Consider the following 16,742-nt stretch of genomic DNA (forward strand, 5'->3'; position numbering starts at 1 on the left):
AGCACTTTCAGCGAAAGCTATCATGGCGTCTGCTACGGCCACAGGTGCATTGGGACAACTACTGCTATCATCCTATTTAGAGTTTTCGAAAAGGCTGCCTTCACTTACTCTTTTTGACTGACTTTATCGAGTTATGTTGGCATGGTAACAATTTTCTGAAATCGTTGCACCGAAGTTGAAGCATAGTTTTTGAGCTCTTTTGTCTCACATGTCCGTGTCACATGTCACGTGTCTTACATTTCAATGTGTCTACGGTGGACGTTAACTTTCAATGTCATGCCCCGATTGCCGACGCCCTTACGACAGCCAAAGCCACAACTGTCAAGCAGCTTTTCTTTCCGAGCTAAGTGTCTTCCTACGTATTATCTACCACTATAATTTAGTTTGCCGTAGCCAAGCCAACGCCATGGTTTTCAAGAATTAATGTCGGAAAGATCACACGTGCCTGCTGTCATCGCTATCCCTCTTTCTCTTAGTGTGTTCATCGCTCCCACACTATATCCTCACCGCCCTCATTATCATATATCCGCTTGTCTCCTGTATAACTTGAACCTATTTTAGCTTCTTTTACAATTAGCCGTTTACCCACAAGAGCTGGGAGAGTTCTCCACTGAGCGGCAATAGCAAGCTTGGCATACAAACAAGGTGAGGCTCTTAAGGTGGGTAAACTAAAAGCTTAGTCTTATCGTGGGCGTCACAAACTGCAATTACAGGAGAGGTTCATCACGTTTACATTTGTGGGACTAAGGGAACAAACGAGAATAATAGACATGCGAGTGAATTTCAAACAACATTTATGAGACAATAGATTCTAGATACAATTACGATAAGATTGCAGACATGAACGTATTAAAGGGACACTAAAGTCAAATAAAAATTTGCATCAGAGTGAAAGCTCAATGTATCACAACATCTAAAACGATACTATTATCAGCAACAGTGCCTTACTTACCGAGTAATTAAGGTGCATGCACAAGAACACATGCGCCACAGTAGACATATTCAAAATGATTCCGATGACATCAGACGGACCACCTCCAATTATTCACTAGTAATCAATTTAGCTGCAGTAAATAAGGAACCTTCCGTCATTAAGAGATGCAATGAAGTTCTGCTTGTTCGTTTTTGTTTGATTCATGAAAAAAAAACGCCGGACGTTACTATGCAGATTGGCGCAAGTGGTTGAAAAATTCAATTTTGTTGCGGTTACACGTACCGTTACTGTATATACTACCTCTAGGTAGCAGAGTTGCGCCACTGTTTTCCGGCTGCTGCTCGCTCCACCTACAGGAGTTCAGCACCTCTATTCACCGAGTGCAATCACGTGGTCATAAGTGGTTCATTTGCACCACGGAGAAGCCAAGGCTACGCATATTACGGGCAGATAAAGCAAGGTGGACAACGGCTGTTGTCGTTCTCCCCGCGCTTCTTCGGTAATGTAGCCACGCTGCCTGTTGGTCACAAGAAATGCGGCAACAAATGCATTCTGTGTTGAATCCTAGTACGTAGAGCCCATGCGATCAGACGCGGGTGCAGTGGTTGTTGCTATAAAAAGATCAGTGTTCAGTCGGAAGGAATAAACGCTTGGCCTTTGTCGTCGGCAGGATTTCTCTTGGAGGTGCAAACCATTGTTGCATTGCGGCTTAGGGAGAGCGAGAGCACTGGTCTAGCTTGGGTGAGGGCAAGTGCTGTTGTGGCTTGAGGGGGGCAAGGTGCCCTTTTGCACTTCTCTGCTGATGCCCAAATACTTGGCTTTATTTTATCTGTTCACGGCACTGCAAAACTTGCTCTATTTGTATTAACCACAGATGCAGTAGTGAATACGTTACACATGCAAAGTTGGGAAGCTTGTGTCAGTTCATACGTCCAATTCAGTCTAACGGGTAAAACGTTAAATATAATGGGAAAATTTACACTAGAATAATTTAAATCGGCAAGGTGTTGCTGCTAGTGCGTGAATTGAATGCAGCTTTGGAACGTTCAGCGAAAAGTATGCTGGACACCACAGGGTTGTCGAACGACGATTCACATCAATTGTCGTGAGCCGCGATTGTAATACGATCGTAATACGAGATGCGCGCTTAACGCGGGCGTCGCACGGCCACTCTCGATCGATATCCAGCTCAATTCAGTTGAAGACTACCCAGCTTTAGGTAAATAACTCACATAGTTAACGAATGAGCCCTACGCGATCAAAATATTTCATCCCTGGCTCGGTAGCGATCAAGAGTGAAAAATAGTTTTATATGAGGAAATGGGAAAAACAGCGCAAAAGAAGCCAAAGGTAACGTGCGGCCTACTATGAATATACATATGTACCACTGGTTCAATAAGCTGACGCGCGTTTTTTTATTATTGCTTACCAGAAACGTAAACACAAATTCAAGGTTTCCAGGCATGCCGAGAGCGACTGAGTTTGCCTCGTACTTTCGTAAAAAATAGAAAGAAAAGAAAACAAAAAAATCTACGTTATAAGCGCGAGTGCTGCTCCTACGCGGGTGGGGAGTGGCTTTCCCGCAAGACATTTTAACCCAAGATGGCGTATCTTGGCGAAACTCTGCAACCTAACGGTAGCATATACAGTAACTCTAGTTACGCGGAACAAGTGGGGCCATCTAGCGGGGCGCATTTGAATAAAAAAACGTCTGCAATCTCAAAGCCCATGGCGGGAAATTGATCAATGAGCGTTGCTGCTGCTGTGGCTCCCGCTGCTTTCGGTCTGCTGTTGCTAGTACGGTAAAGCCGGGCAACGTTGTGCATAACAACAGTGACGTAAGTTGGTCCGGTCGGTCCACTTCTTGAGGCGGACAATTTGAAGTGCGCTAGCCCGATGCGGACCACTACAACGTCATTTTATTTCAAAATAGGTTCTTCCTTAGCACAAAAGTAACACTACGAGGTTTCTGGACCGCTATTTAAAGAATCGAAGTCGACTTATTGTTTGCCTTTACTGTCTCTTTAAACAAAACAAAGTCCTTAAAACAACCGAGTCTTTGATGTAGAGAGAAAAGGTGAGTTATCTGACCATGTAGCGAACGTCATCTTCGGGCGGCTACAATCCACGTGTGGCAAGGACCCTTCCGAAGAAAAGTCGACGCACAAAAGTGGCACAAGTCTCGCGTGTGTAGTCAATACTAAGAAAAGGCCTCTGTAAGGCCTCGCGTCTGGCTACATCTTTGCGGCGTCCTCGGTGACGGCGGCTATCAGGAACTAGTCGCCCCTATCCTGTATGTAGACGTAGCAGGAGCCGCGCTACGCGCTAGGCAGAAGGAGCCGTGAGTGCTGGTACCGGACACCCCGGCAGGTACGTCAGCTTCTGGAACTTTTCGGGTAAGTGTGAAGCGTGGCACACACAAAGGACGAGAAATAGATTACGCGAGCGCTTTCTCTATTCTGAATGATTTATTTCGGGTACAAACAATATCATAGTATACCAATTCACCCAAAATCAACGCAATAGTCCTAGACCTCACCAGGAACAGATAGTATCAGCTCCACCGAACAGCTTTGATGCCCTCGCTCGGCGTATCTTGGCTGGAGCCACCGCCAATGTCTAGGTCACTAGGCAAACACCAGGCCCGCGTCAAGCACGGCCAAAAGCATCTCCAAAGACAGCGCCCTTGTTCGGTGTGTCGTTGAGCAAGCTTCGGCTCAGTCCTTTGCGCGTTTCACACACGCTTCTCTTGTTTTTCTTTCTTCCATTCCTTGTTCTATTCTTGTGCCACGGTCACCTGTGCCGCCTGCCACTAGCTTACTTGCCTGTCGCTGTCGTTTTTATTGCCTCTCGTTCACACAAACATTTCAAAATTCCTACGAACGTTCACAAACCCATCACCCTTATGAATTTCGGCCATTCACTACACCAAACCTTTTGTCATACTGTGGTTATTAATGCCAATGTGGGCTTGGCGTACTCGTTTCTGCAGCAAATGAAGTGGACACTTAGGTACAGTAAAGTATAGCTAGCTGGTAAGAAAGGGAAGTAGAGAAGACAAGAAGCTATGAGTGTGGAAAACAGTTGGAAGGAGTTATTTTTTCTATTTCTTTCTATCTCTTTCTGTTTCTATTTATGTGCCTCTCTTGATTTGCTCTTTGTATCTCTTTTTGCCTTCTGTCATTCTTTCTTTATTTTATTGATTTCTGTGATATGATTTGCTCTCTCTGTTCCTCAGCTTCCACTTCCTTTCCATCTCAATTCTATGCTATATTGTTGAAGGCTGTGCTATATTCTACTTGTGTGCCTGGTTTCCCGAGTGATTAAGAGACTCGTCTACAGCTCTTGGGTGCGCGGGTTTTATTCTAGTGTGGCCAAGAAATTCTTTTCATATAAAACTTGTATACGAGCGTGTGTTCCTTCGTTAATGTCTTTTTTTATTATTTTTCTCACTGTATACTCCTTCACTCGCCCACCAAAGTTATTAAATACCATGCCGGACGATTTACTTTTGTGTCCTTAAAAACAAAGCAGAAGATAAGAAAGACGACGAAGATTATAGATATGATGAATGAAGCACGAGCCGCTGTATGAGGATAAAAAGTTTGTATCTACTTCACCCGGTGAATCTCAACCATCACAGTTCTGCTACAAAAGTGCTTCCGGTACATACGTTGCAAATTAGGTGTCCTGCTATGACCTTCTTTCTTGTCCTTGTCCTGATAGTGCGCAGCCGGCTGACAATGCTCAAGCAAAAACCCCAAGTTTTATTTGCGCATTTGAGTTCCCAATCAACCAGGAGAAAAGGAGAAAAACGGCGCTCTCTCTCTTTTCTGTTTCTTTCTGGTTGCTGAGCAAGTTTAATATGCTTGTATGAACCTACTAGCCTGCAAATGAGTATTTACTCCGAGCTTTCCAAGTAGCTGTGAGCTGTCTGTGCCCATCTTGCTTTTGGCATCTCCAGAGATCACGTCTTTGAGGAGTGCGAGGGCGTACAACGCCGTTCCACCAAGTTACTGGTTCTGGCTGACAGGTATAATTTGTGGTCTAGTACAACGTACATAATGACTGTAACCCATGATTTCACATAATATAGAGGTCACTTGACGCTTTGTACGGCTGATCTGGGCGTAACATGCACCCATTTTCCTTCAGTACTGCGATGGTGTCACGTAATATCCAACATGAGCATAGTCTCTGTAGTACGCACCTTCAAGGGTAGTCCGTGGTATATAGTAGCTACTATGCGCAGCTGCACAGGTGTTTGTTCACACGTTACAAACCCCACCCGAGGTGACTATATGAGATGAGTGCTACTAGCTACATCCTTACTTTCAAAACCAGACCACTTTTACATGCCACCATCGCCAGGCAAACAACTCAACATTAGATCACTCAGAGACATGAGCGAAAAATTTCAGTCATAAGTATGCTATAGCTTACCGACCTTGTCATAATTTTGCTATAATTTAAAACAGGCGAACCACATAAAGGAACAAGGCTTTGGAATCAGTGGTCCCGAACCAAGCCCCTCATAGCCTGCAGGGGTATTCGTACATACTAGGCGACGTGAAGTGGGGCTTAGGTGAAACACGTTCCCCACCTCCGACACTTTCCTTCTCGTCTCTCCTTGATGAAGAAGTGCTTTGTTATTGTGCTTCATGTATTTTGTTGTTCAAGTCATGTCGTAGGGTCATGGAATATTGCTTTACCTATGCAGAAAGTGAAGCGATTCAAGGAAAAGAGGGCGTCCCGGTACTTCCTGGAAATGGCTGGCGCCTTAGCCTACCTTCACTACAAGGACATTGCCCATCGAGACCTCAAGTGCGAGAACATCCTACTCACGTCAACAAACCGAGTAAAGTTGGCAGACTTCAGCTTCGCACGTTACTGCAGTGAGAATACTTTCATGCACTTTTTGTATAGCTGTACGAATTTAAGTGACGAGCACTACACCATGAACCTGACAGCGAATACCATGGGAGCAGAACATCCGTGGTAGTCCTGCCACAATCTTACGCGTGAAACGTGTTACCCGTGTAATTCGCCATTTTTTAAAGCACAGCAGGATGAACTATGAGTTCAGTTACAGCTAGGTGTAGTTTCTAGTTCATGCAATGCATGCGTCAAAGTACCATGCGCAAGCACTGCCTTTCGAAGATTGTCTGAACTATTGAGAACAGAATATTTAAAAATCGCTTGAAATACATCCAAACTGAATATTAGTGGCAACCACGTCTACATATAAGCGCTGTTTTATCATTACTAGGTGACGTGATGGTTCTTATTTGGCGAGCTATTTAATTATTGCTTTAATACCTTAGACATTGGCAGTTGATTCAGGCAAAAAGTAAGGAGATGTAAACTTCGAGAGATCAAAAATAAGGTGTGTCTAAGGAGCCAACGTTTCAAACGGCAGCCTTGTCACCATCAAGCCAGCTGCTGCTTTTTAAACCGTCATTGTGCTAAAACGGCCCTCAGTCTCTAGCCGCTGCGAAGTAACTCACCACGGCGGTGGTCAGACCTGTGATGCAGCAGAGGGTCTAAGTAAGGATGTCTGGGTCCGGACCAGCCACCATTAGAACTTGAACTTGGCAATGTTTAACACTAGAATCTTGTCTAGTGAGGTATGTCTAGCTGTACTATTCGAGGAGATAGAGGGTGTTAAATAAGAAATGCCAGAAGGTAGCTATTAATAGAATTCACAGACCGTTATATTTTACGGATCTTGAATAACTTCTACCGAGAACGAAGAAATCGGAAGTGAACGGGGAGGAGCCCTAATGGCGAAAGTGAGAACGAACGAGATTTTATACTGAGTTCACAGCCAGGCATCGTGCAGGAGGTGGATGTGCTTGGCAAGATATGATGCAGTGACCATATTATGGTACGGCCTTGAATTCCCTGAAACTTGAAGAACAAAAAACAGAAACTGTTACGCAAGAATCCAATCATTGAGCTAGCATTGATTGGCAAAGTACAGGAATTCAGAGTCTTGCTTGAAAACGGGTACTCGGCTCTTACCGGGGAAACAAGCCTTAGCGTTGATGCAATGAATGATAATCTGACGAATATAATTACAGAGTGTGCAGTGGAAGTTACTAATACGGTAGTTTTGCAAGACACTGGAAAGCTGTTCCAGGAAACGAACAACCTCATTTAGAAGCGACAAAGAATGAAAGCCTCAAGTACAACAGACAAAGTAAAGTTGGCAGAGCTTTCAAAGTTGATTATTTGGCGTAAGGTATCTGATGTAAGACTTATAACATGGAGATAATTTAACACGCTCTGAAGAACGGAGGAAGCGTCAAAGCAATGTAGGAGAAACTTGGGATGGGCAAAAATCAAATGTGTGCACTAAGTGACAAAGAAGGCAAACTAACTACCAATAAGGGTAGGATAGTTAAAATAGCGGAAGAGTTTTACAGAGAGCTGTACAGCAGCTTGGACAACCACGGCATTGCTATAAGAAGTAGCAGTAACCCAGATGGCAGCCCTCCAGTAATGATAGGAAAAATCAGGAAAGCCTAGGAGAGCATGCAAAGAGGCAAAGCTGCTGGTGAGGATCAGGTAGCATCAGATCTGCCGAAACATAAAGGACATATTGTGTTAGAAAAAGTAGACACACTGTTTACGAGGTGTCTCCTGACGAGTAGAGTACTGGAATCTTGGAAGAATGCTAACATCATCTTCATTCATAAGAACGGAGATGACAAGGTCTTGAAACATTACAGGCCCATCAGCTTTCTCTCCGGCGTATACAAGCAATTTACAAAGGTAATTGGTAACGAAACTAACGGAACTTTAGAATTTAGTCAACCAAAGGAACAAGCAGGATTTCGAATAGGCTACTCAACCATCGACCACATTCATACTATTAATCACGTATAAGGAGAAGGTTCAGGACACAGCCAACCACTATACATAGCCTTCATAGATTATGAGAAGGCGTTTGATTCAGTAGAAATATGAGTAGCCATGCAGGCACTGCGAATCAGGGTGTCCACGAATCCTCTATAAACATCCTGGAAAAAATCTGCAGGAGATCAACTGCTACCATAGTGCTTCTTTAAAAAAGAACATAACACTAATCAATAAGGGTGTATGACAAGTGGATAAGATCTCCCCAACTCTATTTACCGCGTGCTTACAGGAGGTTTTCAGAGTTCAAGAGTGGTAGGTTTTAGGGATAAAAATAATGAAGAGTACCTCAGTAAGCTGTGCTTTGCCGATGCCATTGCTTTGCTTAGCAACTCAAAGAACAAATCGCAACACATGATTACGGAGTTAGACAAGGAGAGCAGAAAGATAGGTCTTAAAATTAATCTGCAGAAAACGAAAGTAATGTACAAAAACCTCGAACGGAACAGCGCTTCGAGATACGTAAAAGTTCACTTGAAGTTCTAAAAGACTACGTCTATCTTGGACGGGTAATAACTGCGGAGCCGAACCACGAGATTGAATAACTAGAAAAATAAAAATGTGGCTGAGCATATTTGGCAAGCCCTCTCAAATCATGACAGGTAAATTCCCGGTATCTATCAAAAAATAGGCAGATAACAGCTGCATTTTGCCGGTACTTAGCTACGAAGCTGAAACCTGGAGACTTACAAAGCGGATTCAGCTTAAATTGAGGACGATGCAGCGAGAAATGGAAAGAAAAATGGTAGGTATTAGCTTAAGAGACAAAAAGAGCAGAGAGGATCATGAAACAACCCGGGGTATGCCGTTTACGGGTATGAAATGGCCGCAGCAAGCACAGGACCGAGATGACTGGCGAAACATGGGAGAGGACTTTGTCCTGCAGTGGAGGTAATCAGGATGATGATGATAATTATGATGATGATGATGATGATGATGATGATGATGATGATGATGATGGCGGTGGTGGTGGTGATGGTGGTGGTGATGCTTATGTGGTGAACACCTTTGTGCCTCACCCCAGCTACATAAGGGTCAGTGGAGGACTTGAAAGAGAGTGCCGAAGGATGAGGGATACACACCAGGAGACTCATTAGCTTGTGTTAAATTAGAAGAGCACGTGGTACAAATCTGGAATAAAAGAAACAAAACATGAAGGGCAAATTTGTCGGGATTGCAGATGGGTGGCGTCAGCGTGGACACAACTTGTTTACATATCTGTTGTGCTCTCGTGTTACTCACTCTTTCCACTTGTCGCATATTATTGGTTCTTGCCTCTCGGGCAGACAGCAGACCGTAACATGTATGGTAGCTACGCTGATACTAGATTCATAAAATGTTCATATCTGTTTCTCAATAATTGTGTCCATGTTTTATGAGATGACCTGCGCTACTTTCCGTTGTGTTCGATTCACAATATCATCTGTGAGTCCGTACTTTTTAATAGCTTCAACCTAATTGCCCAAGGCTACCTTTACTTTCGATACATTATGTTCTCTCGATTGCGTCGTTGAGCGTTTAGCTCCTGTCTCTTTTCTGTGCATGACAGAATAATTTAGCATGCAGCAGGAAGTAATGAAGTGGTATTGACTTTCTCATCTCAGAGTGCTCAATGTATCACCTGCAAGATGCTTACACTCTGATTTTTGTACTAAGGGCATTTACAGTGCTTACACAAACTAAAATTTTCTGCATAGCAGCTACAACCATGCCTGTCTTTTCTAACATAAAATTATTTATGCTAGGGTCCACCACAGCTCCGCTGACATACTTTCGTCACGAAAGTGGCATTGAAAATTATACTAAAAAGTTGCAAAAAAAATCTAGAAGGCGAACATTTCTCCCGCGGAATCGAAACAGCAACCTCTCAATTCTCAGTGCGCCCCGCTAACGAATGCGCCAGGAAGCGTACGTCATCTTGAGTGATAACGGAAAGCCATTTATATACACCGTACACCATTCGGTAACCCTGACAGTGGTCCTGTGCGTGCACGTATCAGACTCGTAATTCGGGAGAGGCCGAAGGTCTTTTCACGTGCTGAACAGTCGCGTTTACGAAAACAGCATGCTGCTGACACATTATGCAGACAAAATTGTGACAGCTCTGCGAGCTTATCCTGTGCATTCTTGTGCGCTGGTTTTGTGCACATTTCGTTCCCTTTTAACTGTGTACTTCACGTGTCGCGCTTTGACCGTTGTTAGTGCACTCTCGTCTTGTGTATGGCCATTTCGTCAATGCTTTCTGTTTGAGGTGTGCGCGGCAAGTTTTGAGATGTTTGCCGTTTGTAACGTGACTGTGCGATTTGTAGCTCTTCCTGAAACAAAGGACAATAAATGATCAACTTCCCCTGTAAAACCACATTTCACTCTCGTGTTATTCCGATACTTATATGGGAGATCAGCCTCATTTTTTGTTATTGTTGTTGTTGCTGTTAGCCACCGAACTTTATTTGCTCAGTCTGCAACTGCATCATGGCGAAATAAGCATAGTCCCCCCGCCGCGGTGGTCTAGTGACTAAGATACTCGGCTGCTGACCCGCAAGTCGCGAGATCAAATCCCGGCTTCGACGGCTGTATTTTCGACGGAGGCGAAAATGCGGTAGGCCCGTGTGCTCAGATTTAGGTGCATGTTAAAGAACACCAAGTGGTCGAAATTTCCGTAGGCTTATAATACAGTGCCTCTCGTAATCATATAGAGGCGTCGGAACGTTAATCCCTACATATCAATCAAGAAGCGTAATCTGCAATGTATCTGGTCACGAAGATGCTACGTCATGAAGTGTTTTTTGCGAAACTTATGTCAATATTCTCGCAGAATCGTTACGCAAACTAAGGCAGCAGGTTGCCCTTTGCAAACTTCTTCTGCTGAACTTGCGACTGCCGAACACCGATTGATTGATTGATTGATTGATTGATTGATTGATTGATTGATTGATTGATTGATACGTTGGTTTTAACGTCCCTAAACCACATTATGATTATGGGAGACGCCGTAGTGGAGGACTCCGAAAATTGAGATCCCCAGGGGTTTTTTTAACGTGCACCTAAATCTGAGCACATGGGCGTAGAGCATTTTTGCCTCCACCGAAAATGCAGCTGCCACAGGCGGGATTCAATCCCGCAACGAGCGGGTCAGCAGCCGAGTACCTTGGCCAATGGACCACTGTGGAAGGGCAGCCGCATAACGAAGCAATGCACACTGTATATACTCTGATATTGGCGTGCAGAGCGTTCGTCGTCGGTAAACTGATATGTGGGAAGGTACGTCGGCATATCAACATGTGGCATTGAACATTGCAATGTTACCGCTGCTGGCTGATTTTCTTGGAAAATAAACTGATCTGAGCACCTTTGCTCGGTCAAGGATATTCAATGATCCTCAAATAATCTGGAATGCTGTCAGTGAAGGAAAGTGTAAAGGGCTCATTTTTTTTCTTAGACACAGTAATAATGAGAACTATCACGCAATGGTGCAAAAGGAAGTCTAAGGGATCTTATTTGAAGTAATTTTATGCATATTTGAAGAAAAAAAAGCTAACGAACAGAAAACTTGCCACCGGCAGGGACCGAACCTGTGGCCTCCGAATAATGCGTCCGATACTCTATCACTGATCTAGACGAGATGGTCAACTCCCGTTCCCTTGATGAAGTATATATGCGCATAAAATTGGGTAGTGTCAGTCAGAGCCACTTCTTGGCGTTACAGCGAGTGTGGAACATTCGTTTCGCATCACGTAGAACGAGATCTTATTAGGAGATGTCTGCTAACCAATAGTCTCTCACATACCAGCTGAAATCATCCAGTCTGCGAGAACGAGCTTCTTGCTATGAATGAAGGGAAGTGTCAATTGAAGGGTCTTCTTTTTCTGGTTAGACAGAATAATATAAGAACTAACAGGCAACGATGCTAAAAAAAATTCGGCAGGTCCTACGTAGCTGGGAATAAACGTTATGCGAAGCATGCGTAGGGAAGGTGACCATGTTGCAATTTTTCATTGAGCGACAGACCTTAAAATGACGCTAAATATATGTAAAAATGTTGCACGCACAGACACATGTTGAAGAGTTTTAGATGTTTATATAACCAGTTGTTTGCACTTGCGCAATGATGCCAACTGGAACATGCGTCTTAGCAACACCAGAAGCTGATAAGAAGCGCTGATGCTCGCGAAGATGCTGGCCCTGGAAAATGCTACATAAATCAACTTAGCGCATGGCACCTAACCACGATTGACCTTAACCCGACGTGACGGCTGTATCAAAGTACGGACGTAATTTTCATAAAATTGGATAAGCAGCACGTGCTGCAAGCACTATTGAGGTTTCACGAAGATTGGCGCCTATTTGCAAAATAGTTACGAGATCTGCCGTCGCTCTGTAGTAAAATGCTTCATTTCCACGCACAATGCTTAGGTTCGATTCCAGCTGGGACCCTGACATTTTCTCTTTGCACTCATCAGGTCGACACTACCGATGTCAGAATTATCTGAACGCTCGCGCATTAAAATTTTCCACGTGTGTCCTCGTTGTACCAAGGTAGATACTAAGTGTCAATCACATGTGGCACATACCCGCATTCCTGACGCATACCTGAATACTCACCCATAGATATGTGCCACTGTTTGGTGGAATGCGTTTGACGACGTAGGCTAGAATATTGTCATATTCTTAATGTCTTCACCAGCGCGTCATATTCGTCGAACCATCTTACCCTCCCATGCTAATTTTGGTTCACAACAAGTTAAGGGGGTGACCACGAGAACCCCCAAACGTAAACGGCTAGATAGATAGGCACGCTCAAAGTCACCGAAGTTCACCAAGAAATTCTTTGCATTTAAAAGTATAGGAGATAATATTCAAGGGTTCGTTTTCTTTGTTAGACACGATATTGAGCTGTGCATGGGCTACTCAGGCGAACACAACTCTATTCTAGTCTTTCTCTTTCTCTGGGCTCCCCTTCAATAGCCGGCCACACCGTCAGTATAATTCACTGTATTCGCCAACCCCTCCCCCCGAAGTCTGAACTAAAAGACAAGCGGCGTGAATTCGAAAGTCACACCACACATTAGGCTTCAACTGGCTTGCATCGGTGGGCAAAAACCAGTTTAGGATTTTGGTGCCTAGTTGCAGAATAACTTCCAGGCGGAACCTGAGAAGACCTGGTGCTTTTAGTACCTGAAATGGACCCGCAAACTGGGAAAGAAACATGCGCCCGGTTACGTTGTGGAACACACTGGATGCGTTGAAGTCCCACTAGGTCTCCTACATTCAAAGAGAGGCGGTTTTCATAAAAAAGCGAGGAAAATTTTGCCTGGATATTCTATGTAGCCAGATGTGCTCTAAAACTAGCCTACCAATGTGGATTCGATGTACGGGTTTCTTCCATATGGTGGTGCACCGTTGTATTCAAACCGAAGCAGCTCTCTTGCGGAACGACTTTTAATAGGGAAGCTTGAGCTGTGACTCTCGTGTGATTTCCTGCAGTGACGCATTGAGGGCAAATACAGCCGGCCGTGCTGACGTATTTGTCGCAGTTATTTTGACGTATTTGTCCCAGCTATGACGAAATTATCTCCTTTTTTGTATGGTTTTTGCGTTCCACCAAACTCTTTCTTTTGTGGTGCTGATGAGTAGACGCCGCATGTCGAAGTCTATGACCACCAGTAGGTTTCTGACTGCACGCGCCGGGAAAGCCATTTCGTGGTCCGTGATGAGGAAGATTAGTATTCCATGTAAAAAACACGTGGCACTTTTTTAGACTACGAGAACATGCTGCATTAAATAGTCAGGGACAGCCTTAACTTTGGTCCACTTTATGAGATAATCTATGGCAGCGCGGAGAAACGCGTTGTGGCGTCACTTACGTAGAAACGCTTCCATGTGGTCAAGTCACGCTACCTCAAAGAATCTTTCCAGAGGAGGGATAAGTTGCATGGGGACTGGTTGTGGACTTGTGGCAGCCTTACGTGCTTGAGAGACCATGGACGACAAAACGTACCGGGAAATGTCACTGTACATGGGTCACCACCGAAAGCTCTCCTTGATGCGTGCCAGTGTCTTGTGAAGCACGAGATGATAGGGAGTCTGGGCGTTGTGACACATTATTAGCGCTAACTGTCACATGGCTACCGGCACTACGGGCACGCACGGCCCATCACGATAATTTCGGGGATAAATTGTTTTATCTTGAGCAATATACGATGCATAAAAACTCTCACGGCTACCCCTGGAAGCGCGTACAACTCTCCGGATAGTTCCCAGGTTATAAAACAATTTTTGCGTCTCTTAGTTGTGTAGTCTGTGAATGAAGCAGTGCAGTTACCGGCGCGACGTCCTTGAAAACTGTCAGGTGGCTATAAATGCAGTCGGCGTCTTGGTGGTGAGCGCTGCTGTGATGGTCAATAAAAATTGTATAATTTTGCAGCTTGAGAGTCCGGACAATTCAGCGTTGAAGTGTTTTTTTTTTGCTTTTTTAGCCAGTGAAGGGCAGCGTGATCACTAATAACCCTGAATTTATTACCAGACACATACATCCGCAGCTCTTGAGGTTACGAATGGCAGCTTCTTGGTCGAGACCCTATTTCCAGCGAATTTTCCACTTCAATACCTCATTGAGACGTGCCGTGCAATAAGTGAAGTCAGGGACAATGCGCCTGAGTTATGAAGCAAAGTCTAATGAGCTTTCAAGCTTCTTATGGTAAAAGGTGAAATTGAGGCTGTGTGTGGATCTTTGTGCAATTATTTCTGATGCCATTGGCGCCGATTGCACGTTTCAAGTAAGTATCTTCCGAGAAGCCACAGAATTCGTAGGCTCGAATCAAAAAGTCAAGTGTTTTGAAGAGCAAGTGCGACTGTTTCTACGTCTTCTGACAATGTTCGTTCAGGAGCATAAGGAATAATTTCTTCAAATAGAACTAAAGCCATCCACCACTTGAGATGCCAAAGAGCCCGGTTTGTTACACGCTCAAATGAATCAGAAGCATTGGAGAGGCCAATTTGAAGGTGTTTAAGCTGCCATAGGCCTCCCGGAGTTATAAAGACGGTCTCGGTGTCATTGGAGTCTTGTTCCACCTGAAATTTCAGGTGAGAAGAACGAGCGTAGTGAGAAAGCGAGGGCTTGCCGGTGGTTGATGGCGTCGTCAAGACGAGGAAGCGGATACACGTCTTGCTTGGTGACAATTTTTAGCCTTCGATAATCAGCACAAAAACGAATTGTGCCCTCTTTTTTTTCAAAGAGGACCACAGGGGACGACCTGGGACTGAGCGAGCATGACATGATTCCGTGTCCAAACATGTCCTCCACTTGCTAAGCGATGCCTGCGCGTTCGGCAGCAGAGACTCGAGGTCAATGATGGCGAACAGGAACTTCAGAGACGGCGCCAATTCTCTGCTGCATCCAACAAGTGCGGCCGAGCTCACTTGGTGATATGGCCCCGCAGTCACGGAATTTTCGTAGAAGTGCTTGAATCTCAGTTTTCTGTGATGCAGTAAAGTTGGAACCGAAGTTGAATTAGTTCTAGTCCAGGGAAGAAGCAGTCGGGGGCCGAGATGTTCCAGGCTGTGCTACTGCTACAACAGCTGGTGCTTCGACGTAGGAACCAAGAACGGTGTCTGACGGCACGCGAAGAATACTGTCGGACTGGTTGAAGACAAGCACTGCAAACTTTTGTGCAACAGGAATGGAGGGCTTGCGCTATTGTGAATTCGCATGTAGGCCGAGAACGAATTCCGCGTTCTACAAGAGTGTCCCAGTCGACAAAGGATTTGGCGTTGCTGTAAACGGCACCGAAGCAGCAGACAACAAAAGTTAGGTAACTGAGGTTGCCGTAATCACAGGATGCAAAAGCGGTGATTATTTTCTAATTTCAGGTTGTTCAGTTATGTTTGTACCCACAGCCGTACACACCCTCGTGGCTATATTGCTGAATCACGACGAAAATTTTGTCCTCAAACTTTTCATCTTCCGGTAATTGGCGGTGAGCACGGGAGACACTTTGGGCGTTATGCAGGATCGCCGCGCTTGGCGAAACTCGCGATTTTTCCGAGCTCTAGCGACGCCTCTATTTGCATGAGCCAGCAATGTTAAAATGTCATATCCACCCTCAGCGCGCTGCGTTTCATTGGTTACGATGACATCTGGCATCGCGTCAAGGACAGTTGACAAGGTTGGGCGGTGTTTTCAAACCAGAGACATCTTAATTCTTTTGTTTGTCTTTCCACTGAGTGAAAAAGTACATTCGTGCAATAAAGGTGTCAGAAGCCATACACTTTAAGGACCCGGGCTGTTTAAATTCATTTCGAAGAATTTCATGCCTGCACTAAGTGCGCTTTACAATGATCAGATCGATGGCCTCTGAGATTCGTTCCGGCCGAGCAGTGCCTCACAGCATTGCCGCCGCAGCTGAACCTGAGCCCGAGCACAGATCATCAAAGTAAGCCTGTGCATTCTAGCGTACTGTTCGGCTGGTGCGCGCCTTCATTGTGTTCATTTTTTGTTAGCACCCGAGCACGTAAGGCCAAAGTTGTCCACTTCGGCCACCACCAGTGTCCGCAACCACTATCACTTGCAATAAAAGATAAAGTCAGTATACAAGAACACCAAGCACACAAAGGGATTTGTACCCAGGTCCCCTGCGTGCCCGACCAGTATTCTGCCACTGTGCCACGCCACTACTTCAAACTCCCTTGAATATAGGCCCTAGGCAGACTTGATGTCAGAAAAGGAATCACGTGTTCATTAGAAAAATAAAGCATTATATAACAGCAAAGAATACACCACGTCTCAGATAATGTGAATTGCGCAAGGAATGGGTCATCGAATGCTCCGACCTTTTACAAAAGCTTGATCCTATTCACCCTGTGGCGCATACCCATGGTGGGGAATCAT

General features: G+C 44.8%; 1 protein-coding gene across 1 annotated transcript in view; it reads left to right on the top strand.

Moving 5' to 3' along the window:
• LOC142803187 (testis-specific serine/threonine-protein kinase 6-like) overlaps positions 1 to 16,742 on the top strand; it is a 67,354-nt gene that overhangs the window by 25,061 nt on the left and 25,551 nt on the right. The window contains exon 3 of the mRNA XM_075888281.1: positions 5,655 to 5,829. Within this exon, the coding sequence (XP_075744396.1) occupies positions 5,655 to 5,829 (175 nt within the window). The remainder of the gene's footprint in view (positions 1 to 5,654; positions 5,830 to 16,742) is intronic.

The sequence above is a fragment of the Rhipicephalus microplus genome, chromosome 3, assembly GCF_043290135.1.
Source record: "Rhipicephalus microplus isolate Deutch F79 chromosome 3, USDA_Rmic, whole genome shotgun sequence".
Classification (NCBI taxonomy): Eukaryota; Metazoa; Arthropoda; class Arachnida; order Ixodida; family Ixodidae; genus Rhipicephalus; species Rhipicephalus microplus.